Genomic DNA, 25,433 nt, shown 5'->3' with positions numbered 1-25,433 from the left:
CTCATTGTAAAGCAATCATGTTAAAACACTGAATGAAGCTGCATCTGAGCTATAGAGTTTTTTTTTTACTATTATTACTACTTTTATTTCTTTTTTCTATATTAACATTTTATATCTTTTTCTGTTGTGTTGCTAGTTCCTCTAAACCGATGCAAATGTACTAAGAAACGATGATCATGCATCTATGTGATGATGTTAAGAATTACTGAGTGCATATGTAGAATGGTATGATTTCTAAATGTTGTGTTAATTTTTTTTTTCTTTCCGTTAATAAAAAAAAAAAGAGTCAACAGGAGGACCTTTCTGGCAAAGTGGGGCAGAAATCCTAGAATGAGCTGAGACTCAGCATCAAGAAATGAAGGAAACCTTGATTTCTTCTGGGGGAAGAGCAAAATGAGACAAAATAAAGTGTCAATGGCTGAGAGATTCCAAATAGAGTCAAGAGGTTATCCTGGAGGTTATTCTTATGCATTAAATAGATATCACCTTGTTAGTCAAGATGTAATGGAGAGGCTGGAGGGAACTGCCTGAAAATGTAGCGCTGTGTTCCAGTGGCCATGTTTCTTGAAGATGATTGTATAATGATATAGCTTTCACAATATGACTGTGTGATTGTGAAAACCTTGTGTCTGATGCTCGTTTTATCTACCTTATCAACAAATGAGTAAAACATATGGCATAAAAATAAATAATAGGGGGAAATGCTAAAATAAATTTAGTAGATTGAAATGCTAGTGATCAATGAAAGGGAGGGTTAAGGGGTATGTGTATGTATGAATTTTTTTCTGTTGCTTTTTATTTCTTTTTCTGAATTGAGGCAAATATTCTAAGAAATGATTATGATGATGAATATGCAACTATGTGATGATATTGTGAATTACTGATTATATATGTAGAATGGAATGATCATAAGTTAAGAATGGTTGTGTTTGTTGTTATATATTTTTTAAAATTTAAAAATTAAAAAATGAACATTATACAAATGTCAAAAAAACACAACAGAGTCAACAGGAGTGATGTAGGTTTCAGTTTAATACATCAAGGCAATTAACACTCTATAACTGAAGCTAGCCTAAGAGTAGCCTTCAGAATAGCCTCTCGACTCCATTTTATCTCTCTTGGCCACTGAGGCCTTATTTGATAGCACTTCTTTCCTTCGTTTGGTCTAGAAGGTGTTGTCAATCCCATGGTGCCAGGGCCAGACCCATTCCCAGGAGTAAAGTCCCCGTTGTCAAGGAGATTTTCACCTCTGAACGTACATTGCTTTTTTAGATGTAATGCTGTTGCCCACTTAATAGATTACAGTATAGTTATAAATATGACTTGAGTATGCAGTGGGCAACCAAAAAATTCCTGTAAATCATTTTATTCCAACTTTTACTTTATTGCGGTGGCCTGGAACCCACAATAACTCCTAAGTATGCCTGTATAATATCTCTGTGTCTTGTAATCTTTTTTTGGCTTATAATCTATTTTGTCTGACAATAATATAGCTACTCTGGCTCTCTTTTGATTATTATTTGCATGGAATATCTTTTTTCCATCCTTTTACTTTCAAACTTTTTGTGGCTTTGAGTCACTTGTAGCTGTCTACATAGAGACAGCTCAAGCTTTTTTCACCCAGTCTGGCAATCTCTGGCTTTCAATAGGGACATTTAATTCAGAAGGAAGGATTGACTTCTGACATTTAGCTGTTTGTTCAAACACTGTATTTCCTTTTGGTATGCCTTGGATGTCTCATGTTCTTCAATTGCTCCATTGCTGTCTTTTAAAAAAAAATAGTTGCTTTTTCTTTTTTTAGTTGTGCAGCTCTTAACTGTAATGGTGTATATTTATGAAATAAAGCAAAGACATTTGTTCAAGGTAGGTAATCCAACTTGTAGTGCCTTAACAAACATTATAAATGATCATCTATTCATGATACATCAAAGTAATCATTACAGAGATAATTTTCAGTTAAAAAAATTGTCTGAAATTCTTTTTTTAAAAACAATTTTGTTTGCAAAACAAAACAACATACAAACACGAACATTCTTAACATATGAACATTCCATACTTGGTGTACAATCAATGGCTCACAATATCCTCACACAGTTGAACAGTTGCTTTTTGATTCCCTTCTTCCATTTTCTATATTTTCTGAGCAATTACTTTTTAAATTACAATGAACTTCTTAAACTAATAACATCCTAGTTTGGCTTGTATTAATCAAGTCTCAGTAGTATACAAACTCTCTTCACCTATGCATCTCCATCCTTCCTCCTTCTATTATTGCTGCCCTAGCTTACATCTTTAGCTGCTGTACTCCCATTACTAGAGATTTTAACTCTTACTTTATACTTTCTCTGTTAAGTCAGATGGGAAGAAAGCAGTTACAAACCGAAGTACAACTCAGGATTTTCTATTTACCTATGCAGTTTACTTTATTAATGTTCTTTATTTCTTCTTACGGTTTCAAGTTACAGTCTAGTGTCCTTTTACTTCAGCCTGAAGGACTCCCTCTAGCATTTCTTGTAGAACAGGTCTTCCGGAAATGGACTTTTCAGCTTTTGTTTACCTAAAAATGTTTTAATTCTGCTTTCTTTTCTTTTCTTTTTTTTTAATGTTGTGTGGTGGGGTCACATTTCGTTATTTTTCCATGGGAATGTCCCATTACGCAGCACCATTTGTTGATTTTTTGTTTGCTTGTTTTGCTTGTTAATTTGTTTTCTGGGAAGTGCATGGACCAGGAATCGAAACGGGTCTCCCACATTGCAGGTGAGAATTCTACCATTAAACTACCCTCGCACCCCATCTCTTTCATTTTTGAAGGATCATTTTGTTGGATTTAGAATTCTTGGTCGACAAGTTTTTCCTTGAGGGCTTTAGGCATGGCATTCCACTGTCTTCTAGCCTGCCTTGGTTCGGATGAGAATCCTGTGGTGAGCCTTACTAGGGACCCCTCGTATGTGGCAAATCACCTCTCTTGCTGCTTTTAATATACTCTGTCCTTGGATTTTGACGGTTTCTCTATAATATGTCTTGGTGTAGATATCTCAGAGTCCATCCTGCTTGGAGTTCATTGAGATTCCTGGGTGTGTATAGTCATGTCTTTTTTCAGGTTGGGAAGTTTCCACTATTATTTATTCAAACACTTTTTCTGCCCCATTCTCTCTCTCTCGTCCTTCCAGGACTCCAGTGAGGAATATGTTGGTTCCTTGATGGTGTCCCACAGCTCCCTCAGGTTCTGTCCATTTTTCTTCATTTTTTTTCTCTTCTTCTCAAACCACTAATTTCAGTTGTCCTGTTTTCAAGTCCTCTGATCCCTTCTGCCTGTTCAAAACTGTTGTTGAATTTCTCTAGTGAGCTTTTCGTTCCTGTTTCTAAATTTTGCACACCAAAATTTCGGTTGGGTTCCATTTTTAAATATACATCTGTTCATTTTGTTGAGGTAATGTTTTCCTACTTTCCTTTAGTTCTTTGTGTACGGATTCCTTTCGCTCATTGAACATATTTAAAGCTGTGGATTTAAAGTCTGACTGATATTTCCAGTGTATGTGATTCCTCAGGAATCGTTTCTGGTGATTATTTGTTTAGTGTAATGGGCCATTCTTTCCTGTTTCTTCACCTGTTTTGAAGTTTTTGTTGTTGTTGAGAACAGAACATTCTGAGTATCATATTTTTATAGCTCTTGGAATCAGTTTGCCCACTCCTGGGATTGCTAGTTTTTATTTTCTCCTATTTGAGGGCTGCAGTTATCTATTTGTGACTTTTCCAAACTTTTTCTCTTTAAGCCTCCTCTGCTGCTTTTGCCTGAGGACAGTGGACACCCTCGTAAAAGTCCTCCAATGATCTGAGATAGGCGGCTAGAAGCAGATATCAGCAGTGAGACCACATCCCAGAATTCTGAGGCAGGACCAGACCCTCACAGCTCACCTTGGCCCTAGTCCCCACTGCTGCCTGCCCTGCTGCTGGGTGTTGGCTGACGGCAGCCACCGCAGGGAGGGGAACACACCTGCATTTACTGTGAGTTGCTGGTCTCTCCCTCCTGCTCCTCCGTGGATGTTGCACAGTGTTCTAGTGGACTCAAATTCCAAAAACAGTTTATTCAGACAGTTCCCGCCAGCTCAATAGCTGTTTTGGTGGAGGAACTGAGGCCTGGGGCTTCCCGTTCCACCATCTTCCCACAGTCCTCCATCGTCTCCCGGTTATCCTTGGCATATATACATAACAAAATCCAAACTTCATCGTTCTATTTCCCTCCTCCTGAAAATAAAGGTCTTTAGAATGCCTCAGCTGCAACCATGATCTCCTACTTGTGTGCTATTACTGAAATTATTTCAGTCTTATTCTGTTTCCCCTCACAAACTGGGCCTTATCATTATTATAAACTCAATGGTCACATCAGTTTCCCTATATATTTAGTTCTATCTGTTGTGTTGGCTTTAAAGTATATCTACATGATATTTGATACTGCTTCCTTTAAAAAAGTGGAGCCTTAGGGGGGTGCAAGGGTAGGTCAGTGATAGAATTCTCGCCTGCCATGCAAGAGACCTGGGTTTGATTCCCAGTCCATACACTTCCCCCCAAAACGAACAAGCAAGCAAAACCCACACACACACACACAAAAACAAAACAAAACCAAACAAACAAAAAAAAATTCAACAAATGGTGCTGCAATAACAGATATGGAAAATAATGAAATGTGACCCTGCCATATGGTATGCAATAAATAAATAAAAATAAGTGCAGCCTTTCCCCCCTCCCTTTGAGTAATGGCTGCACTTAGTGACTTAACAGAATTTGACAGAAGTGATGCATGTGACTCCTGAGACAAGATTTTTAAAAAGGTGTATAGCTTCCTTCTGGTCTCTCTTGGATCACTTACTCTAGGGAAAATCAGCCACCATATTGTGAGGACACTCGAGCAACCTGGTGGAGATCATTGTGAAGAAAATGAGGCATTCTGCCAACAGACTGCAAGGAACTCAGCCCTGGCAACTGCCATATCAGGTGACACCTTGGAAGGGGATCCTCCAGCCGGTCCAGCCCAAGCCGGTATCCTGACTTCACCCAGTGCAACTGCTCCTGAATCCCACAGGACTGCAGGGAAATAATAGTTGCATCTAGACAGTAAGCTTCAGGGTAATTTGTTATGCAGCAATAGATAACTAATTCACCTTTTTAAAAATATATGTATTTTTATTTTTTTACAGTTCCATCTTGAATTCCAGATCTACCTTTGGAGATTGCTTTTCTTCAGCCTAAAGCACTTCCTTTGGAATTTCCTTTAGTGAAGTTAGGATGGTAGTAAACTCCTCAATGTTTGTGTTTGAAAATGTTTTTATTTTGCCCTCTTTCTTGATAGTTTCACTGGATATGAACTTCCAGGCTAAGACTATTTTGTCTCAGCCAGGGAAGACATCTTCGCACCATCTCATGGCCTCTGATGTTGCTAATGGCAGTTTATTTGTAGGTAATTTGTTTTGTACTCATAAAAGAAAGCGCACATTTATTTTATTCATCCTGGTTGAGATTTGTGGGGATCCCTGGCTATAAGAATTGCTATTTTAGACAATCCTGGAAATTTGTAAAGCACTATTTCTTCACACGTCACCCCTCCTTTCTATTGTCCTTGTTTCCTCCGGGAAATCCTACCAGACTGAGACTTTCTCACACTGTTGTCTGAAGCTCCTCAGCCTGTTTCCTATTTCTCATCTCTTTGTCTCTCTGGGCCATGCCTGACAATTCCCTAAGCTGTTCCCATTCATTAAATATCTTTCCAGCTGTGCTAAAAACTTTCACCTAAACTTTGGTCCATTTACTGAGTTTAAATTTCAATTATATAAATGTATACTACTTCTGGAAGGTCTATTTGATTTTTTTCATACTTAATTGGTCATCTTTATGGAATAAAAATTACTTACCTTTATAGACTGAGACTATAAACAGCTATTTCTTGCTCATATTTCCAATATCGCTTTCATTTCTCTTATTTTTTTATGTTCTTTTATAGAACAGTTCTTTTATTCTCAAGCTGACAGTCCCACTACCCGAAGTGCCACAGATCTGATCTCATTTCTGCTGGCTTTCAAGGCTTTGGGGATAATTTTTTCTTTACCCTGGAGATGCTCAGTTCCTTGGAACTTGATGTACAAGGATTCCCTGGGGTCCAGCTAGGGAAGCTGCATTCCTCCAGACCAGTGGTTCTCAACCAGGGACAACTTTGCCCCCAGGGGACACTGAGCCTTCTGGAGACATTTTCAGTGGGACAGCGTAGTAACTGGGGGCAGGCTGTGTGACGACTGAGGCCAGGGCTACTCGGCCTTGCCCCAGAGCAGGGGATGACTTGACCCTAGATGTCAAGCTGGGGGCTGTGCAACCGCTCCTGCCATTGGGGACACACAGGGAGTCTCGTGTCAGGTGGTGGGTACTGAAGATGCTCTCTTCTGCCCTCCACGGTGAGAGCAGCGAGTCCAGCAGCCTTTGCATGGGGAGCTCACTTGACATTTGCCCTGCAGCTTTGTGTGGGAGGCCTGGGGACCGCCACTGCTGGGGAGACAAGACATCCTCTGTTGCAGCCCTAGTCTTGGAAGATACTGGAGGAAGTGCAAAATCCCACAGGAGACAGCTGCCTCCTCCCTCGGGGTGGGCCTCAGCGGACCCCTTGTCTTTGTGCCTGGGTGCGTTTGAGGAGCTGGGTGAAGCCAGGGTACAGATGAGGGAGACTGGCTGCAGAGGTGAGCTGGCAGCATGTAGCCCTGGGTGAGGCCTGTCCTGAGTGCTGGGGTCCTGGAGGTGTTAGAAGCAGGCAGGGAACACTGCCAAGTTTCAATCTGGAAGCACCATGGGTTGGGTATGGAGAACCTGTTGGGGAGCTTCTAGTGAGAGTGGGGGCAGGGCCTGGGCAGGTGAGTGTGTTGGGGGTGGGCATGGGATTGAGGGAGAGGGAAATGGTGGGCTTGGGGAGGGCTGTGGGAGGCCCTGGCAGGACCAGGGAGACTTCTCATTGGCTGGCATTATTCTAACTGTCCTGGGGCATGTCCCCCAGGTGGTGTCACTGTGGAGGTGCCAATTTCCCACAAGGATGCCCCCTTTCCCACCTCTGGCTCAAGGCTTGGCTCCAGACACCCACACACCCTGGCTAGCCTGCCCAGGAGCTCCAGGCCCTGGGTTGCAGGGGACCCCAGGAGACCCCACCCGTCCTCCATGGCAGGGTCCTACACTCCATATACCCCGTGAGGCTTTGGCCACCAGCCCCACGAGATGTTGCTGTGACTCAGCTCCAGGTCCCCATAGAGTAAGCTTAGGGGGAGGAGTTCTCCAGGGCCCTCCAGGGACTCCCGTCTTTGCCCTTGCAAGAATCAGGGAGTGACCCCAATGGCCACTTCTTCCTGTGGTAGGAGGTTCCCCTTTTCTGAGGCCAAGGGGCAAGTGCGCCCTCTCCACCCAAGCCTGGACTCTCGTTCGGCTCCTAGGGAACTGGCCGGACCTGTCCCTGGGCAGCCCAGCCTCCCACGGCAGCACCCACACCTGAACCCCACAGCCACCCTGTGCTGCCCTCTGATGACCGGACGCTGCGGCCACCAGTCCAGGGGCGCTCAGGTGTCCCGCCCCGCACCCGCCCCCTGCCGGCTGCCACAGGAAGTGCAGACTGGCATGCAGAGACCTTTAACACTTGGGGGCCAGGGGCCACCACCCCTGCCTGTGTGGAGGGCCCCCATCTCCACCCGCCATGATGGTAGCAGCTCTCAGCTGGCTGGGGGTTGGCGGGAGTCAGCGTGGAGGGTGCGAGCAGCCCGGGGTGCCCCAGTTGGGCCGGGGAGGGGACGCTCTGGCAGCACAGCGCAGCGCCAGCTAGATGAAGGTGGAGTCCAGCGGCCCTGCGTCCTGCTGGCTGCGGGCCTCAAACAGCTGCTTGATGAGGGCCGACTTCTCCCGCTCCAGCTGGGTGATGCGCTCACTCTTGTCCGTCACCTCCCTGGTGAGGAGCCGATTCTGCTCCTTCAGCATGAGGATGGTCTGCCGCTGCCGTCCGGGGGCCGCAGGTGCGGCGGGGGCCAGGGCGGGGCTGGGCGGCACCTGTGGGAGGGCATGGTCAGGCTGGCACACCCAGGCACCCAGCACAGGTGCCCCAGCGGTCCCAGGCAGGCACTCACCCTGGCAGCACAGGCTGCGGCCAGCAGCTCCCCTAGGCACCGGGCAACCTCCTGTACTTTGGGCAACAGCTGCCCCAGGGAGCGAGGGCTCCCCTCAACCCCCAAGTCCTGGAGGAAAGGAAGGGGTGATGGGAGAGCAGAGCCACACTGGTGGGTCCCCAGAGGTGGCACTCCTGCCCTGGGGCACCCTAGATCCTAGGAGAGGGGCAGTCCTAGAGCTCGGGAAGGGGAGGGTGCGGAGCCCAGACCCTGGGACCTAGGAGAGGGACAATCATATGCCTAGGGTGCCATGGGTCGTCCCTGTGGGGGGGTCCCTCTGCCGAGGTGGGATGGCACTCACAGCGCCGGCTCTGCTCCGGCCCAGGTGCTTCTGGCGCTCCTGCACCCGCTGCAGTTGCTGCTGGTACCAGGCGCGACCCTGCGCCATCATCTCCAGGCCCTGCAGCAGCACCTCCTGCTCCTGCTCCAGCTCCTTCAGCTCCTTCAGCTGCGACACGTGCCCAAGCATCACACACCCGCCACGCACACACTGCCACTTGCATGTGCAGATACACACGCACACGCCAACGCGTCTGGGTGCACCTATGTATGTGCACAAGGACCACAAGCAGGAGCTGACGTGTGCACACACACGAGTGGTACAAGAAACACACCAGCATGTGTGCAAAGTCACAGGCAGGCACATGGGAAAACACACCTGTATGTACAGGAGCCCAGGCGTGGGGGGCAGTCCCTTGCCCTCATGCGTGGAGGGGAGCCTATCTTTCTTCCCTACCCTCCAGCTTCCCCACACAAGAGCAAGTGTTCTCTGAGCTCAGAACCTGCACCACCCCCCACCCCACCCTGGGGTCTTGCTTGCCCGCAGCAAGCATGTAGCTGGCAGAGGTACCTCATGAGTGGGCAATAGCAGGGGTGATCCTGGGCCCACAGGGTACTCGAAGTTGCTCCCCCCCACCACAGTGCTTCTTTTTCTCCCTCTGCCCATGCCCAGGGGCTTGCAGCTTGGGCAGGGTGATGCTGAAACCTGACAGAGCCCCTGCCCCTTCCCAGCCTGGAAGCTCGCTGCAGAGAAGTGCTGGATACCCCACTGGGCGTCACTCACCAGGTCGCAGTCGACACCCCCAGTGATGGTATGCCTCCGGTGCTCACCCCGGGCCCGCCGGGCCTCCCCGGCGCTTGCCTCTGGGGCCCTGCCGGCCACAGCACCTGCAGCAAAGGTGCAGCCAGCTCACCTGCCAGCCCTGCCTGGCTTCCCACTGCACTGCCCTGGAGCACAGCTGAGTCCCAGTCCCCTTACCTCACATGCAGTGGCTGCTTCTCCCCCTTGGGGAGCAGGGTTTGCGTGTTCACTTGTGTGCCCCCTCCCACACACATACACACAAAGCAGTGACTCTGTGCTCGACTCTACGCCCCAGGCCCAGAACCGTGTAAGCGTATGGCACGGTCCCAATGGTGGCTGGGAAGGCAGGTAAAGGACTTCGGGTCACCTGTGCGTGTCCTTCAAGGAGATGGGAACGTGCGAACGCGAGCGCGATGTGGGTCACGGAGCTCTAACTGCTCCCAGCAAGCGCACGCAGCCCTCTCTTCCTTCCACTTGCATGCACAAACGCAAATGTGCTTAGTTCTGGGGATGGCCGGATGTTCACGTGACGTCCACAGTACACGTGTGAGAGCCTCACAGTGGGCCATCCGCAGGGACCCAAGGGTGCTGTCTGCCAGCTTCCTTGGAGGCTGGGGACTGTGCAGCTGCCCCTCCCCCAGGTTGTGAGAGATATGGGAGTGGGTGAGGGTGCCTCTGTGGCAACAGGGCTGGCAAGTGAGGCCACAAGGGGGTTCACTGAGCCTGCTGGGGGGCCTGGGGCAAAGGGCTCCAAGAGGCCCCAGACTCCATGTGGCCCCAGGCGACTTTGGAGTGGTACCTGCCTCCAGGAGGTAGGGCCAAGGATGCAAAGGCCCCTGGGATTGTCTCTTCATGGGACCCAGGTGGTGAGGAGGGAGGGCCTGATCCCAGAGCAGGGGGCTGGGGGAGGACTTGGGGCAGAGAGCCTCACCAGGCATGCCAGCCCTTTCAGGTCTCCTTTGGCCTGCAAAGGGTGACTGCAGGAGCCCCGGCTTCAGGACTCCTGCACAGGGTGACCGCAGGAACCCCGGCTTCAGGGCTGCCCCCTTGGTGGCTGCTGGCCGCATGCATGACCCTACATCCAGCCCTCGGAAAGGTGCAGTAACTGGGCCAGTACCACAGGTGTTGGGGAGGGACAGGGCTGGACCACCAGCCCAAAGCCTGTCTGCAATACCTGCAGCTGACACAACTACCCAGTAGGCTCTGCAGGCACGGTGGAAACCTGAAGAGGGAGCCCTCAACAAGCAGCTGGGAGGATGGAGGCCCCAGCGTGGGGTTGGGGCTGCCGCTCTGTTTCCTGCAGCTCCCCACACCAGACACAGTGCAGGGAAGGAGGGCAGCTGCTGGCAGTGGCTGTCTGTGTTTGGCAGGGCAGGTGCACAGGCTGATGGGCTAGGTAGTGGGGAGGGAGTCCTCCACACCCCCACCCCCCACCCCACCCCCCACCCCACCCCCGCTCCTCCGGGAGCCATAATGCAGGTCCTGTTCCCAAGACAGGGTATGGGGAGGGGACAGACGGGACCACTCTGCTGTGTCCTCTCCCTGCCAACTGGACCGGAAGTCAGACCCCTGTCCCTCCCTGGTATCACCCACCCCGTTGTCTCTCCTGAGGTTCAGAGCCAGCCCAGTGCCACCTCTCTGCCCTACCTGCATCGGGGGCGGTGGCCCCAGGAAGGCAGCAGGGGTGGGCCCCCACAGCTTCGCTCCTCTTTGGTCCGCTCTATGGGGACACCCCTCGCCCCATACTTCGGCAGCGTCTCCTGGGCGCCCGCCCCATACTTACCCGCGTTCGCGCTCGGGCCCCGCTCGGGCTCCCCCGGCCAGGGCGCCGCCTCGGGCGGGCCGCACAGCTTCTCCAGGCTCCGGGAGGTGCCACAGGGGCCGGCCGGCGCGGGGCGCGAGCCGAGGGGCAGGGGCTTCCTCTCCAGGACGGTCCGTGGTTCGTCAGCCGGCGCGAAGGCCAGGCGCTGCGACGGCGGGGGGGCCTGAGGTCCGTCCCCGGGGGCCGCGGGGCAGAGCCCCCGGGCCGGGGCGCGCAGCGGGCCCCGCGGGCCGCCCTCCGCGCTTGGCAGCGCGGTGCACAGGCCAGCCACGAAGCGCTCGAAGGTCAGGTAGCCGCTGGCCGGGGCCGCCCGCCGCAGGCCATCCAGCACGCCACGGGGTAGCTCCCGTGCCTCGGAACCCCGCCAGCGGGATTCGATCTCGCGCAGGTGCACGCAGCCGCGCCGCCGGTCGTCCAGGATGTCGAAAAGCGTGCGCAGGCTCTGCAGAAAGGCGCGCGGCAGCCCCTCGGTGCCCGGCGCAGCCATCGTCGCCCCGGCCATGGGCGCCCGCGGCCCGGCGGCGGCCCGCGTGTGTGCCCAGTGTCCGATCCGACGGCGGCGGGGAAGGGGAAGGGGAAGGGGAAGCGGGGGAAGGGGGTACGGGAGGCGGTGGCCTGGCCCCGCGTGCGCAACAGCGACAATAGCTGCTAATTTTTGAATGGGGCCCTGCGCGCGGCGGCGCCCTCATTAGCATCCGCCGTCGCCATTGGCCGCGCCGGTCCATCTTCTCCCGGATTGGCTGAGAAGCCGCCGGCCCGGTTTGATTTTTTTCCTGCGGAGGAGCCAGAAATCCTCGCTCGCAGCCAAACCCCGCGTGTGGGGCCGCGGCGTGCGGGGGCGGGGGTGGGGCCGCGGCCTGGCTCCCTTCTGCCCTCCTGCCCCAGCAGTTCTCCCGCAGTCGCAGCCCTTTCTTCGCTCCTCGGGCGGGGCCTGGCGCTCTCCGGAAACCTGGCCCCGGGTGGCCTTGAGTGCCAAGGCTGGGGGGCGCGGGGTGGCGGCCTCTCCAGGGACCCCACCTCTCCTCTCTGACTCCCCTGGGCCCCAAGCACCGGTCGACTCCGGCCACTCTTCTCTTGAGCGAGGAGAACCCCAGGAGGCTCGTGGGCTCCAGCCAGCTGGGCGCTTCCTCACAGAGGCCTCTTTATCCCCATGGCCTCCAGCTCCTCTACTGGTCCCCAGGGGCAGTCTGGCCTTTCCTGCCGGCTGCAGGACAAAGCCACCTTTTCCCAGCTCCCCAGATTCCCATCTGGTAACCAGCTTCCCTCGGCTCTCTAGTGTCTCCACGGTAGCCTCTTTCTTCTGCTGCACAACCTCCTCCAGCTGCCGCCCTGGTGCGCCGCCTCCTGGCATGTCTCCCCAGGCAGCCGCGGGGCGCCGGTGCTGCCTTTTTGCAGGGATCGTGTCCCTCTGGTGGGTCTGGAAGGCAGCCCGGACTTACCCTGGAGTCCGACTCCAGGAACCCATCCCAAGGCTACATGGTCAGCGCCGGCAGGACCTCCGCAAGCCAGGACGCTGCCCACCCTCTACCTCTGCCCATCTTCCACGCAGCCCTGGCCCCCTCCTTCCCTCACAGTCTTCCCAGGTCGCCACAGGGAATTGCCCACACGGCTGGGCCCAAGTGGACCCTGGGGCTGGCATCCTAGAGCCTCTCCCTGGCAGGCCTCTCAACTTGCCTGAGCCTCTGTGTTCTTGGCTCCCAAGGCTCCTGGTGCAGTTATTCAAGATGTAGGGGCAGCTACCCTGGCCAGGGAATGGCTGGTTCCACTGCCTCTCTGGGGTTCCACCCTCCAGTCAGGCTCCTGCCTGGTAAAGAGTTTGGGTGGGGAGTCCCTTGAAGGCTGTGTGCCCAAGCACGGAGTCACCTCATGTGACTTTCAGTGGCTGCAGTCCCACCCCCAGCCCCACTTGCTCACTATGATCGTTCCTCCCTTCTTCCCGGACTGGCAACTGGGCACCTTCAAAACCTCTTGGGAGCCTGAACTGCCCCTCAACGGCTGGGTAGGACACCCTGGCCTTTGGTTATTGGGCTGCTTTCACTGGCTGATGGGGCCTTTGGCCCCCAAGTCCCTGTGCTCTTTGGGGGCAGGGTGGGGCCACCCAAAGCCTGGCTTGGGCACAGGAAATTTCGTCCTGGGTGGATGCAGCATAAATGCCATCCTTGGGTGGAACACCGAGCCAGGGCATGGCTGAAGTGGAGGTGTGGGGAGAGCGCAGGTATGGAAGGCAGTGGTGATGTGGCTGTACTCAGGATATCTGGCCAGCACCCCCTGGCCAACCACGGCCCTGGGAGTCCCAGCCCACTGCAACAGAGGACACGAGCTGCCCTAGGTGGGAGGGAGACAGACCAGCCCTGAGGGTAGCACAGGGATGCCAGCACATGAGAGAAGTATGGAAGCTTAGAAGAACCCGATTCTGCCTGCCTCTGGGTGCAGGGCTAGGGAGGGACTCATGTCCTGAACTCAGACCACTCCTTCCTCCCTCCTTGACCTGAAGCCTGACGACCTTACTCAATCGACTTTTCCTCTCTCTGTCACCCCTGAAGTCTTCCCCAAGCCCCAGACCAGGTGAGGCTCACTATGGCTGCTGACCTTCTCTTTGAGGCACCCACCCCAGCTGTAATTAGGTTCTCACTGTGCCAAGGCAGGAGCGCCTTGGGGAGTGGGCCGCTTTCCCAAACTCCTTGGATGAGGCCCAGGCCAAAGGAAGGTGGCTCCTTGGCCACAACCTGCCCTTGGCAGGTGCCTGGGAGGTCACCCCCCAACTTGGCCTCGCCGACCCCCACCTATCTGCATCCCCCCTCTCCCAGGTGGTTCAGTCCAGTTTCTTTTGATCCTGCAGGTGTCTATTTTCCAAACCCTTCTGATCTCAGCCCCACCCCCACCTTGAGGCTGGACTCAGGTTCAGTCCAGTTTCTTTTGATCCTGCAGGTGTCTATTTTCCAAACCCTTCTGATCTCAGCCCCACCCCCACCTTGAGGCTGGACTCAGGGGTCTTCCTGATTTAATCACATCCACAGTGCATGTCCTCATGCAGCTACCTCCTGATATTTGCTTCAAGGGCACTTTTGTGTACCTGTGAAGCAGCCACCTGGAATGATAAGGATCTCATGGACTCTGACTGGGGCGTCAACCTGCTGTGCTCACCTGCGCTTCCCCTACCCTTCCATCTCAACAAGCTGCTGGAGCTGAGACCATTCATTCACTCAGGCACTCCCTCAGCATGTGCTGTGTCCTGGTCGCTGGGCTGGGTTTGGGGTCTGGTGTTCAATCAACAAACATCTTCTATGCCTGCCACAAGCTGGACATTGATCTAAGGTGACAAGGACAGGGCCACAACTCCAATGACATCTGCCCTGTCGAGTTGACCTTCCCATGGGAGTCAGACTGTGGAGAATGCAGACAGGAGCGAACAGACAAGGAAGGGACACTGCTCTTCTAGCTATAACCTTGGGAAAGGGCTCCCCAAGAGGCCACCTGCACACAGAGAGTGGTGCCAGGGGACCACCAAGTCAGGTGGCTTTCTGGGAAGAGCTGCCCAGCCAGGGGAATGGCAAGTGCAAAGGCTGGGAGGCAGCCCAAGGCCAATCTTGGACAGACAACCCCTTCCAGGGCCACAAGAAGTTCCAGTGGGCCATGAAGGCTGGGATTTGTCCGGTGCAGGGCGGAAGCTGGCTGCGAGGAGTCTCTGCTGCCTCAGAGGTTAGCAGGGAGCATCAGGGAGAAGGCTCTGTGTCCTCAAGGGCCACTGAGTTTTGTAAACCATGTGTCCGTATTGCTTTCAAACTTAATGAAGCTAGTTTATAAAAGACAGTTGAGTCCCCAAATGGCCTAAGCTACCCTTTTCTATTTTTCACAAGCAAGCTTAAAAGAAGCAAGGTATTCTAAAGCCACGTGAGTAAGAGATAGGCAAAACAGGGGGAGGGGCTGCTGGGGACCCTCCTGGGAGGTGACATCCAGGCACCCGCTCAGGGAGGATCTGGCTGGATTCGGCAGCGGTGGCCGCAGGCCTGAGTCAGGCCCCTTCCCTGGACCCTTGGACACCACCCCTACCTCAGGCGTGGCCTGCGCCGGCCCCGGCCTGATGCATATATGGCCACCCTGCAGGCAGGCCCCAACCCCGTGCCGGGACCCACCCTGGCCTCAGACTGAGCCCAACACCCCGGCGCGAGACCCGGTGTGCCTCAGCCGCCCTTTCTCTCTCGGGGCGGGGCGAGGACTTGGTCAAAGCAGAGGTGGGAGTCGAGAGCGAGGGTGGAGGAACCGGGATGGGGGGGCGGGTCTGGGCGGAGTTAGGGGCGGGCCAGACGCCCTGGACAGGTCCCGTGACGCGGGGCCGGAGCTCGGGTCTTGAGCGCTGGCTGCCCCCGCGGCGCTGGCACCATGGCCTCGGAGCGGGACGTGCGCGCGGGACTGCAGCGCGCGGGCCAGGAGCACCTCCTGCGCTTCTGCGCCGAGCTGGCGCCGGGGGAGCGGGCAGGGCTGCTGGCGGAGTTGGCCCAGCTGGAGCCCGAGGCGCTGCGCGAGCACTGCCAGCGCGCCGCCGCGGCCTGCGCGCGCGCTCCCGGCCCGCCGCCCTTCCCGGCCGCGCGCCTGCGGCCGCTGCCCCCCGAGCGCGTGGGCAGCGCGAGCCGGGCCGACCCTGAGGCGCGGCGGCTCTGGGAAGAGGAAGGTGGGCGCCGGGCTGGGGGCTGGCTGGGGCCGGGCGGGGTCGTGCGTCCGCCGGGGGAGGCGGGGAGCCGAGGCCCACGGAAGTTGACTTCTCTTTGCTACTCTCTGTGTGAAATGTGTCCCCGCGGCCCGCGAGTGGGCTGTGGGATCCCCACTTCGAGCGCAATCTACTTCGCCGTCTCCGCCGGGCCGCGGGTCCTGGGGAGGGTTCTTGGACCTGTACCCGCCTGGAGAGCCCCTCCCCAGCCCCGGGAGATGCCTGGGACCCCTTGAACAGTCGCGCTGGGGCACCCCTGACTTTTGGACCCAGAGGTGAGGTGGATGCTCCTGGAGGGGCCGGCGTGCAGGCTTGGCCTCCCTCCCCCATGTGATGCTCCCCCTGGAGGGCGTCCCCAGCACCTCTGAAGAATGGGGTGCAGTCAGTTGTGGTTGGGACTCGGAAGTCTTTGAGACCCAAGCCCAGGCCTGGGTGGCTCTGGAGTGAAGGGCATGGGTGTATGCCTGGACCCCCACCCTCCTCATGGTTCCCCCCACCCCCAGGTTTTCGCCAGATCGCCCTGAACAAGGTAGCTGTACTGCTGCTGGCCGGTGGCCAGGGCACTCGCCTGGGCGTGACCTACCCGAAGGGCATGTACCGGGTAGGGCTGCCCAGCCAGAAGACCCTGTACCAACTGCAGGCTGAACGCATCCGCCGCGTGGAGCAGCTGGCCTACGAGCGCCACGGCAGCCCCTGCACCGTACCCTGGTTGGCCCTCCCCGCCCTGGGCCAGACTGACCTCCCCAGAGCCCCAGCCCTGCCCCACACCCTGCCCTGAGCTAGACTGATCCAAGCCCCACTCAATGGAGACAGGACCCCATCACCGTGCCCCAGGTGCCGCCCATCACTCCCATGAGCCTGGCTCAGCCTGCTCAGCTCCCGACCCCCCTGCAGGTACATCATGACCAGCGAGTTTACACTGGGACCCACGACTGAGTTCTTCAAGGAGCACAACTTCTTCCACCTGGACCCTGCCAACGTGGTCATGTTTGAGCAGCGCCTGCTGCCTGCAGTGGGTTTCGATGGCCGGGCCATCCTGGAACGGAAAGACAAGGTCGCCATGGCCCCAGGTACCGGCCCACTCCGAGAGACCTAGACAGGCTGTTCTAGAACGCAGCTCAAGCTGGAGGTCAGCAGACCTGGCCCCAGGCCTGAAGGTGCCACACGAGGAAGGCCATATGGCCTGGGAGCTGGCACCCCCCGTCTCTGGGCCCCCATCCCCTTGTGTCACGGTGCAAACAGGGTGGAGGGAGAGAGCTGCCCAGGCCCAAGGTCCACCCATGAGGGCTCCCCCAGCCCCCAGTGCTGTTGGGGCTAGCAGGTGCGGAGCCTGTGCTCCTCCCATCCTCCCGCTGCAGATGGCAATGGGGGCCTGTACCGGGCGCTGGCCGACCACCAGGTTCTGGAGGACATGGCCCGCCGGGGCGTGGAGTTTGTGCACGTGTACTGTGTGGACAACATCCTGGTGAAGCTGGCTGACCCGGCCTTCATCGGCTTCTGCGTGCTGCAGGGCGCAGACTGCGGTGCCAAGGTCAGCCCCCTGCCAGCCGAGCCCCCCAGCTGAGCCCGCCTGTCCCCTCCCCTCTGAGCTTGTTTCCTGTCGGGCCTGAAGGTGGTGGAAAAAGCCTACCCAGAGGAGCCCGTGGGTGTGGTGTGCCAGGTGGACGGCCTCCCCCAGGTGGTGGAGTACAGTGAGCTGAGCCCCGAGACGGCTACCCTGCGGGCACCGGGTGGGAAACTGCTTTACAGTGCAGGCAACATCTGCAACCACTTCTTCACCTGCAGCTTCCTCCAGACCATCTGCAGGTGTGTGAGCCTAGGTGTACTCGCCTGCAGGCTGGGCTGAGGGAGCAGTGCAGCCAGGCTAGGCTGAGTGCTTCCTGGGTGGGCAGACTCGGTGCCAGATAACCTGGGGCGTGGTGGCCCCGGGTGGGTTATGGAAGAGGGCTCCTGGGTTTATATAAGCCCAGGGTGCTGGAGAAGCTGGTGCTGGGCTCTGCTGCCAACCTGGCATGCAGCCATCTTGGCCTGTTCCTCCCTTTGTGGCCACAGTCCTGTTGCCCACAAGTGCTGCTGCCACCGTCAGGATCTCCAGCTGCTTGGGTGCCTTGGCTCCCCAGGCCTGGGAGGTGTGAACCGCCCTGCTGCCCTCCCCAGAGCCTTGCCTTGGCTCCCCACGCCTCCTGCACTATGGGTCATTGGCTGCTTGCTTGCCTGCTCTGGGAGGGGCTGCTGGTGTTTGATGTGTCCTGTCTGGACAGCATCTTTCCTGCCCCCTGCCCTCCCAGGGAATTCGAGCCCTTGCTGACCCCGCACGTGGCTGTCAAGAAGGTCCCTTATGTGGACGAGGAGGGAAATCTGGTAAAGCCGTTGAAACCAAATGGGATAAAGATGGAGAAGTTTGTGTTTGACGTGATCCCATTTGCTAAGTTAGTGGCAAAAGTAATTTATTTACTACCCCCCATCCCGTGGTGTTGGGTTCGGAGGCCCAGTGGGGCGGGAAAGTGGGGGCTCTGTGTAGTGGGGTAGAGCATTGGGCAGGGAGTGCTCTTGCCCACAGGAGGAAGCAACCCAGGGGGGTGGGGAAGGTTGGTGGATGGGACTTGCGTGTAGGGGGCTCTGGGGCAATTGAGGTCATTGGGGGCTGTGGACTTTGGGGGTTTGGGGACACTTCCAGGCCAAGTGTTGGCTGGTGGGAATGGAAGGGGGAGTCCCATCCAGAAGCATGGGCCTGTTGAGTGCTTGTGCGGCCTGGCTGCGCCCGCACCCAGACCCCTGGCCACCGCCCTCCTCCACCAGGAGCTTCGTGGCCTTCGAAGTACTGCGGGAGGAAGAGTTTGCCCCGCTGAAGAACAGCGACTGTGCAGCCAGGGACAGTCCCTCCACAACCCGGCAGGCCCTGCTGGCCCAGCACTACCGCTGGGCCCTGCGGGCAGGTGCCTGCTTCCTGGACGCACACGGGGCCCGGCTTCCCGAGCTGCCCTGGTGAGCATGGCTCTGCGGGGCTGCCCACGTTGGGAGGGGAGTCGGCTCACCACGCGCTCCAGGGCCACCCGAGCTCTGTGGCTGCCCGAGATGGGGAGGGGGTGGACCTGTGTGGTGACTGGCCACTCCAGTGTGTCAGGAGGGGCTGGTGGCTACTGCTCTCTCCAGGGAGTGACATTTGATGACAGCGGGGTGGGAAAGGAAGTTAGGTTCCGCTCTCTCAGCATCCACAGCTGCTATCTGGGCCTGGCTGCCCTCGCCCTGGGGGATGCTCTTGAGACTGTTTGTAGCCTGAATCAGGGACCAGGCCTGTTGCTCAGGGCTGTGGATACCAGAGGAGGAGTAGGAAGTTGCAAGGCAGCCAGGTCGGGCTTGGCCCCGGGGCTGTGCTATCTCGGCTCCTGGGGCCCGCTCAGTTTCCCAAGGGCAGGAGTGGGAAGAGGACCCAGGGTAGGCCTGTTAAGCAGATGCTAACTAGTGGATTTTCCAGCCTGCCAGAAACCCAGGATCCTCCAGCCATCTGTGAGATCTCGCCCTTAGTGTCCTATTCTGGAGAGGTGAGAGTGGCAGGTTCTGGGGCTTTCCAGGCCAGGCTTGCAGGCTTGGGGAGCAGTGGGTGCTCAGGTGGAGAAATCACAGCTGTGCCTCAGTTTACCAAGGGGGAACATGGGCTCTGAAGTTCAGTTCCAGGAGGCCATCCAGGATGCAGGAGTGGGTGGGTTCCAAGAGGCCCTGCAGGTCTTTGGAGGTTGATAGTCTGGAAGGACAGGCTGGGATCTGGGATGGGTAGGCTTGTGGGGGGAGGATCAGGCGTGAACTTGCTGGGAGGCCATCAGGGTCCTGCCTGGCTCAGCTCAGCAGGCTGGCATCTTGTCTCTCTTTCCTAGAACCTCTCTGCTGTATTCCTCCTTGGCTCCAGGTTAACCTAGGACTGTTTTGGGGGATGTGGCTCCTTGGGGCAGCAAGAGGGGGTGTGGGTCCCCTAAAAAGGACACGGTGCCATCAGGACCTCCCTTCTTCCAGGGCCTGGAGGTGTACCTGCACAAAAGGGAGTTCCAGTCCCCCCTGGTCCTGGACACAGACCGGGCCAGGGCACTGCTACTGCAGGGGTCCTGAGCCGACTCTAGGGCCTGTGGGGCCAGGAGGCAGCTCTGAGCAGGGCTCAGAGTAGGGCAGCAGGCTGCTCAGCGTCTCCACCTCAAGGAAGACAGAAGGAACACGATTGTTTACACCCAAAGGTTGTCCCTGGTTTCCTGGCTACATGATGACCAGGTGCCTGCTGGGGGCCAGGCCAGCCCTTGGCTACCCTTCTGACTTTGGGGTCCCAAGGAAGCAGCAGCCAGGAGCCCTGACCCCTGAAGCTGACCCTCCCCTGCCTTTTTCATCTCCCAGTTTTGACAGACTTTGGTGCTCATGCTCTCATCTGCTGCCTGGGAGGGGACGTAGCCTCCTTATCTGGTGCCGTGCGTGTCTTGGACCTGGCCCTCCCTGTGCCCTTGCAACCCTCCTGGGGCTAGGAGACACTGCTGACCCTGCCCTCTGGGCCTAGCACCTCTTTTGATAACAGCTGCCTTCCTGTCATTAGGAAGCAGGAGCACATCCCCTGCCCCCATGTGAAGACTATCTCTGCAACAAAGCCTGCTGCTCACTTGTGCTTCCTGTGCCCCTGCCCCCACTGTGGCCCCCATGCCCCACATGAAAGGTCTCCCAAGGGTGACATCTGGGAGGCGGCCCAGATGCAGTGGACACAGCCAGAGGTATGGAATACAGAGCCTGTGTCAACATACCTGGACGTGGGCTCGGCTGGTGTTCCAACCCTCCATGTCTGGACCAAACCCAGGTGATGATGTGTGGTTCCACCACGTCTGCTGTTTGCCATCCTGTTCTCAAACCTCAGGACCCAACCGTGTACCTTGTGCCTTTCTCTTTTGTTCCATAGGCCGCAGGGGGCCTAGGGGGTGGGGGTGGGTGGGTGCAGCAGGCCTGGAAACCCCAGGCCTCACAGGACCCCCAGCTGGAATTTATTGCCATAACTGGAACAGCTGTGCAAACCTCTTTGTGCAAGTACAGCTAGTTGGGTAAACTTTTAGAACAGTTTGTTTCTTAAACAGTGTATTAATTTCAGCATTATACAGTGTTGCCGAGGTGGTATGGAGGGTCCTGTGTACCATGTGCCCTTCATCCTTGTCCCTAGCAGTCGTGGCTCACATAATGAGAGTACAGTATCAGCAGGGGGAAGTGAATGTGGCTGCAGTGCTCCAGGTCATTGCGTCAGTGTGTGGGTCAGTGGAGACACCACTGCAGTCAGCACACAAGCTGCCCGTCACCACCACGAGTTCCCTCGTGCTCCCCCACCCCCACCCCTAAGCCCTGGGACCCACTGACAAAGCAGTGTAAAGTCTACTTGGTCTTGATTTTCCATAGAATACAGGGCATTTACAGCAAATACGGAGGTTCTGGTGTTGACCAGGACAAGTGGAGACAGGCTGGGTGTTCCCAGTTCAGCCTTGGAGGGCTGTGGGGAGTGCCTCCTGTGGGGAGGTCCCTACCTAAGGCTGAGACTCTTCTGGAATCCTCTGTCCTGCTCTTTCCCAGGGTATGGAGTGCCTGAGACATCCTGGTGGGTTGGACCCTGGAGCTGGAGTCAGAATCTGCCCCTTTAATGGGATTTCTCTGCTTAAACCCTGGGACTCCTCCTGCACGTCCTTCCAGGGGTATCAGCTGTGCCAGGGAGCTCTTGGAGGCACGACTGGGCCTGCCAGCCAGCCTTGTGTGGAAGAGAAGGCAGAGACCTCAGAGCTGCCGGCCTGGAAGGAAGGGGGTGCGGGAGGGTTGGAGGATCTTTCTGCGGCAGGTTCAGACAAGTTGAGGAACCTCCAGACCGAGGACTGACAGAAGCAGTGGGCCCGGCCGTGGGCGGAGGCAGCCTGCCTGGAAAGAGCTGGCGAGGAGCCCGCTTTGAAGTTCAGGAGGAGATTGCTGCAGAGTAGACCTGGGCTGCTCGGGCTTTTGTGTTTTCAATTGAGGTGGAACCTGCAAAGTTAAGTGCTGCGTTCTTCAGGTTTCAAAGGAGGGAAACCTCTGGAAGCCGCCTGTTCCATGACTCCGCTGCAGGCCTGGGGGTGTCACCGCCGCAGTGACTAGGGATCCAGGTGGCCTGTCCACATCCACCCCTCTGTGCCTTCACCTGTGAGGAGCTGAGTATCCGGCCTGGGGAAGCCACGGGCTTCAGCCGGGCCCGCATGGCCCCGTTGTTGGGGGCTCGCAGCACCGGAATATTCCCTCCACCTGGAGGTCCTCGCTGTACCCCCAGACCTTTCCCGAGTGAGGCCCGGGGCTCCTGTCCGTCACGCGGCCAGGCGACTTTCCCCAGGCACGGCCCCGCCAGGTGCCCAGGCCCCGCGGCCCTGGGATCCTGGACCTCGGCCCGCGCCCTGGTCCCTGCCCACGTGGCGGCGCCGCCCCGGGGCCTCTCTAGGTCAAGCTCCTTCCCTCGCCGCAGCACCCAGGGGCAGGAGCCCGGTGGGGGCCACGCCCCCCGGGCGGAGACGCGTCTGCCGAGTTGCTATGGCCACGTCCGCGTTCTGGCGAGGTCGGCGCATGCGTGAGCAGGTCTAGCCAGGCGCAGGCGCGGGTGTTGTAGGGACGTGCGCGTCGGACACGGACGCTGTAGGTGTTAGACCGCGGTACTTCAGCGCAGGCGTAGGAGGCCGTGGCGCAGACGGCGCAGGCGCAGTAGGGCGCGATCGAACAGCGCAGGCGCATTGGCGGCGCGGCGCTCTGGGCGGAGTGGACCGCTGCGATGGCTGCCCGCGAGTGTTGGCGGAGCGCACCTGTGTTTCCAGCTCAGCGTTGGGCCTCCTGACGCAGCTAGTGGGCGGCGTTTCGGGGCGCCGCCGCCACGGCCATGTATCCTCCGCCGCTCCCTCCGCCGCCGCCGCGGGACTTCATCTCAGTCACGCTCAGCTTCGGCGAGGGCTATGACAACAGCAAGAGCTGGCGGCGGCGCTCGTGCTGGAGGGTGAGGGGCAGCGCGGGCCGGCCTCCCGGGGACCGAGCGCGGCTTGTGCGCGGGGGTGGTCGCAGCAGCAAGGGCCCCTCGGGTGAGCTCCCTGGGCCGCCGCTGCCAACTTTGGCCGCGCGCAGGTCACCTGCCCGCTTGAGCGAACACCCTGGGCCTGGTCCCGCCTGCGTCTTCACTGCCTGTGCAAAAGGACGGGGTTGATTCCTAAGTTGTTTTTCGTTCTCGTCCTACCCGTACCAGTGTGTTTTGTTATCCGTGGTGTGTCCACGCAGCATAATCTTCTCTGAGAGGACACTGACACTGGATTTTTCTGAAATACTTATTGTCCTAACCGAATTTGTGACAGCGGAAGAGATTTCAGTTGTGCAAAAGTGTGAAAATGTGATTCTCTTTTTTCACCCTTAGAAATGGAAGCAGCTGTCACGACTGCAGCGCAATGTCATTCTTTTCCTCGTTGCCTTTCTGACTATATATGGGCTACTTTCCTACATCAATTCAGCCAACCGCTGGGAAGGTATTTGAGCCAGTTACACCTTAAAATGATATTTGTGTTGAGGGTTGACTAGGCAAAAGCATCCTGTAATCTACTTTAGAGAGCTTCAGGAGCATAAATGGCAATCAGTGGGAGAAACCAAGAGAAAGAGGAACATAGAGCAGCTTTTTAATCATATGGCTGGAACTTAGATGTTAATTTGATGTTGTGTGATCACTGGTGTGTCTATCCTCACTTATACAGAAATTTTGGTCAGGAGGTCAAATGCTAAATAAACATTAATTACACTTAGTTCCCTATACTCACTAGTGTACGTTTGGAAATGACCAGTGTTGTGATGAGAATGTAGAGAATCTCTTCTGAGTTTCTCTGAGATTGCTTCTTTTAAGAAGACCGCTGAAGAGCTGCGGCAGTTTGCCAACATACATTTGTCATAATATTGTACTTTCTGGGCTGGAAAGAATTAAGGTGAAGTATTTGGGGGTTGTATATACAGATAAAAGCTGGAAAGTGCTTTGAGAAATATATTATTCTCTTCGCCCGTTCTTGAGTTCCCTTAAATGATGTTTTGAAGGTGTCATGATGTTCTTTTATAATGGATAACACCAGTCCAGATGCTTGTTGTGAAGCATTTTAAATCTTTTTTTAGACCTCATGGTATATTTTATAAGATATATTTTCCTGTTTAGCTCTGAGTGTCAAGTTATTAGAAGAGCGGAGGACAGGACCAGAAATCCCTGGCTTGAAACCAGCAAACCCACCTGTCTTACCGGTTCCTCAGAAGGCAGATGCTAACCCAGCACACTTGCCGGAGATTTTATCCCAGGTATGTTAGAAAGATCACAGAGGGACTTGTACCTGGGGTAGGGTTTCAAGTCATTCATGAAAAACTACTAGCATCTTATACAATTTGAGAATAATTATTTCTTCTATCATCTGTTTTACGTTTTTACTCCACCCTTACTCATTCTGGGCTGTTTGGACATATGTGGGAAAAAGGAATATTCTTTCATTTTTCTTGAACACCTACTTTGTGCCGGTCTTTGTGTTAGCCTATGTAGTGATGAATAAAACAGACCTTATCCTTTCTCTTATGGAGCTAGGAAGCTGGATGGAGAGGGAGTTGATGACCAGCAGCAAAGGTATACATAGTGATACGTTGGTGTAAGTTCTCTAAGATAAAGGATAGGGTGCTGTGAAAGAACACTAGCAAGGACATCTCCTGAATGGTTAGGGAAGGCCTCTCTGAGGATGGGGCATTGAATGTGAAATCTGCCGGACAGAAGCAGTTGCATTTAAGGGGTTATAACAGGGTTTCCATGGAATAAAGCAGCTTTTGGACAGACCCTGAGGAAACCTTGGCATGGTCAGGAAACTGCAGCCAAGAAAGGTTGGGGGCAGTGCAGAGGGACAAGCTTGGAGCAGCTCTGGTCCAGACCCTACAGTTCCCAGCCTGGCAAAACAGCACTTGTGATCTCTGCTGATATGCCTGGGGAGATTTTAGGCTGGGATGTGACATCTGAGGTTTTAATTGTGAGAACCCTTTGAGTCTGTGTGTTGATGAGACATGGAACCTCAGGACTGGACAGCAGGAGCCCAGGGCAATCTGCTGCCTGGACTGGGAGTGCCAGGTGGGTGAGAGAGGCCCCCAGGCACTTGGCGATGCGAGTGATTGGGCACACATGGTGGATGGTGCCAGCAAAGGCCATCAGGAAATGGAGTGGGAGACTTGGGTGCTTTGTTGTGGGTCTGCTCCACTGTGCCCTGGGGGTGTCGGAGATAGCAGGGTGGGTGGGTGACAGCAAGGTCAGAGTGTGGAGAGCAGTCTGGGCAGGAGAGAAGCTTCTGTGTGTCTGCATACAGATGGTGCGAATGATCCAGACAGGCCTGAGCCCTGGGTACTCCCACACTTAGAAGTTTGGATAGTGAAATAGGAGAGGGTTGCCAGAGAGATTCAGAGCAGAGGAAGCAAGAGAACCCAGAAAGTGACCCATCAAGAATGGGATGCTTAGGAAGGAAGTGGGCCAACTCTTCCCTCTTCCAGTGTCTTAGAACCTGATGACGTGACTGCTGTGTACGTATGGTGGGCTCAGCACCTGTGCTGTGCGTGCTTGTGGCAGACTTGGAGCCTGTGCTGTACATGTGT

The 25,433-nt window shown here is 55.6% G+C and overlaps 3 protein-coding genes and 1 long non-coding RNA gene across 8 annotated transcripts in view; 3 read left to right on the top strand and 1 right to left on the bottom strand.

Moving 5' to 3' along the window:
* Window positions 1–2,494: 2,494 nt before the first annotated feature.
* LOC143673894 (uncharacterized) lies at window positions 2,495–5,896 on the top strand. 3 transcript variants are annotated; one of them, XR_013170757.1, is made up of 4 exons: window positions 2,495–2,757; window positions 3,774–4,005; window positions 4,873–4,992; window positions 5,196–5,896. It is a non-coding gene; the product is annotated as an uncharacterized LOC143673894 (long non-coding RNA). The 3 variants fall into 3 exon arrangements; XR_013170756.1 differs by having other exon boundaries at window positions 4,873–5,112; XR_013170755.1 differs by having other exon boundaries at window positions 4,873–5,896.
* SAPCD2 (suppressor APC domain containing 2) lies at window positions 5,060–11,591 on the bottom strand. The gene is made up of 5 exons (XM_077148962.1): window positions 11,042–11,591; window positions 9,241–9,365; window positions 8,479–8,625; window positions 8,139–8,246; window positions 5,060–8,082 (listed from the first exon to the last, which is right to left on the bottom strand). The coding sequence occupies exons 1-5, from the start codon at window positions 11,580–11,582 to the stop codon at window positions 7,837–7,839; spliced, it is 1,167 nt and encodes a 388-aa protein (XP_077005077.1). The 5' UTR covers window positions 11,583–11,591; the 3' UTR covers window positions 5,060–7,836.
* Window positions 11,592–15,384: 3,793 nt separating this feature from the next.
* Window positions 15,385–20,867, top strand: UAP1L1 (UDP-N-acetylglucosamine pyrophosphorylase 1 like 1). Its single transcript, XM_077148959.1, has 9 exons — window positions 15,385–15,749; window positions 16,289–16,493; window positions 16,680–16,855; window positions 17,144–17,316; window positions 17,398–17,591; window positions 18,074–18,214; window positions 18,585–18,770; window positions 19,261–19,327; window positions 19,794–20,867. The coding sequence occupies exons 1-9, from the start codon at window positions 15,461–15,463 to the stop codon at window positions 19,884–19,886; spliced, it is 1,524 nt and encodes a 507-aa protein (XP_077005074.1). The 5' UTR covers window positions 15,385–15,460; the 3' UTR covers window positions 19,887–20,867.
* A 1,644-nt stretch (window positions 20,868–22,511) lies between these two features.
* Window positions 22,512–25,433, top strand: part of MAN1B1 (mannosidase alpha class 1B member 1) — a 45,706-nt gene continuing 42,784 nt past the window's right edge. Inside the window, exons 1-3 of one of the 3 annotated variants that reach the window (XM_077148957.1) lie at window positions 22,512–22,791; window positions 23,200–23,308; window positions 23,977–24,113. In XM_077148957.1, coding sequence (XP_077005072.1) covers window positions 22,678–22,791; window positions 23,200–23,308; window positions 23,977–24,113 — 360 coding nt within the window. In that variant the 5' untranslated portion in view covers window positions 22,512–22,677. The remainder of the gene's footprint in view (window positions 22,792–23,199; window positions 23,309–23,976; window positions 24,114–25,433) is intronic. The other 2 variants (XM_077148956.1, XM_077148955.1) reach the window with 2 other exon arrangements.

Source organism: Tamandua tetradactyla, chromosome 2 (genome assembly GCF_023851605.1).
Source record: "Tamandua tetradactyla isolate mTamTet1 chromosome 2, mTamTet1.pri, whole genome shotgun sequence".
NCBI classification, from domain to species: Eukaryota; Metazoa; Chordata; class Mammalia; order Pilosa; family Myrmecophagidae; genus Tamandua; species Tamandua tetradactyla.
Note: the sequence above shows the minus strand (reverse complement) of the source record. Positions and strands in the feature narration are given on the sequence as shown.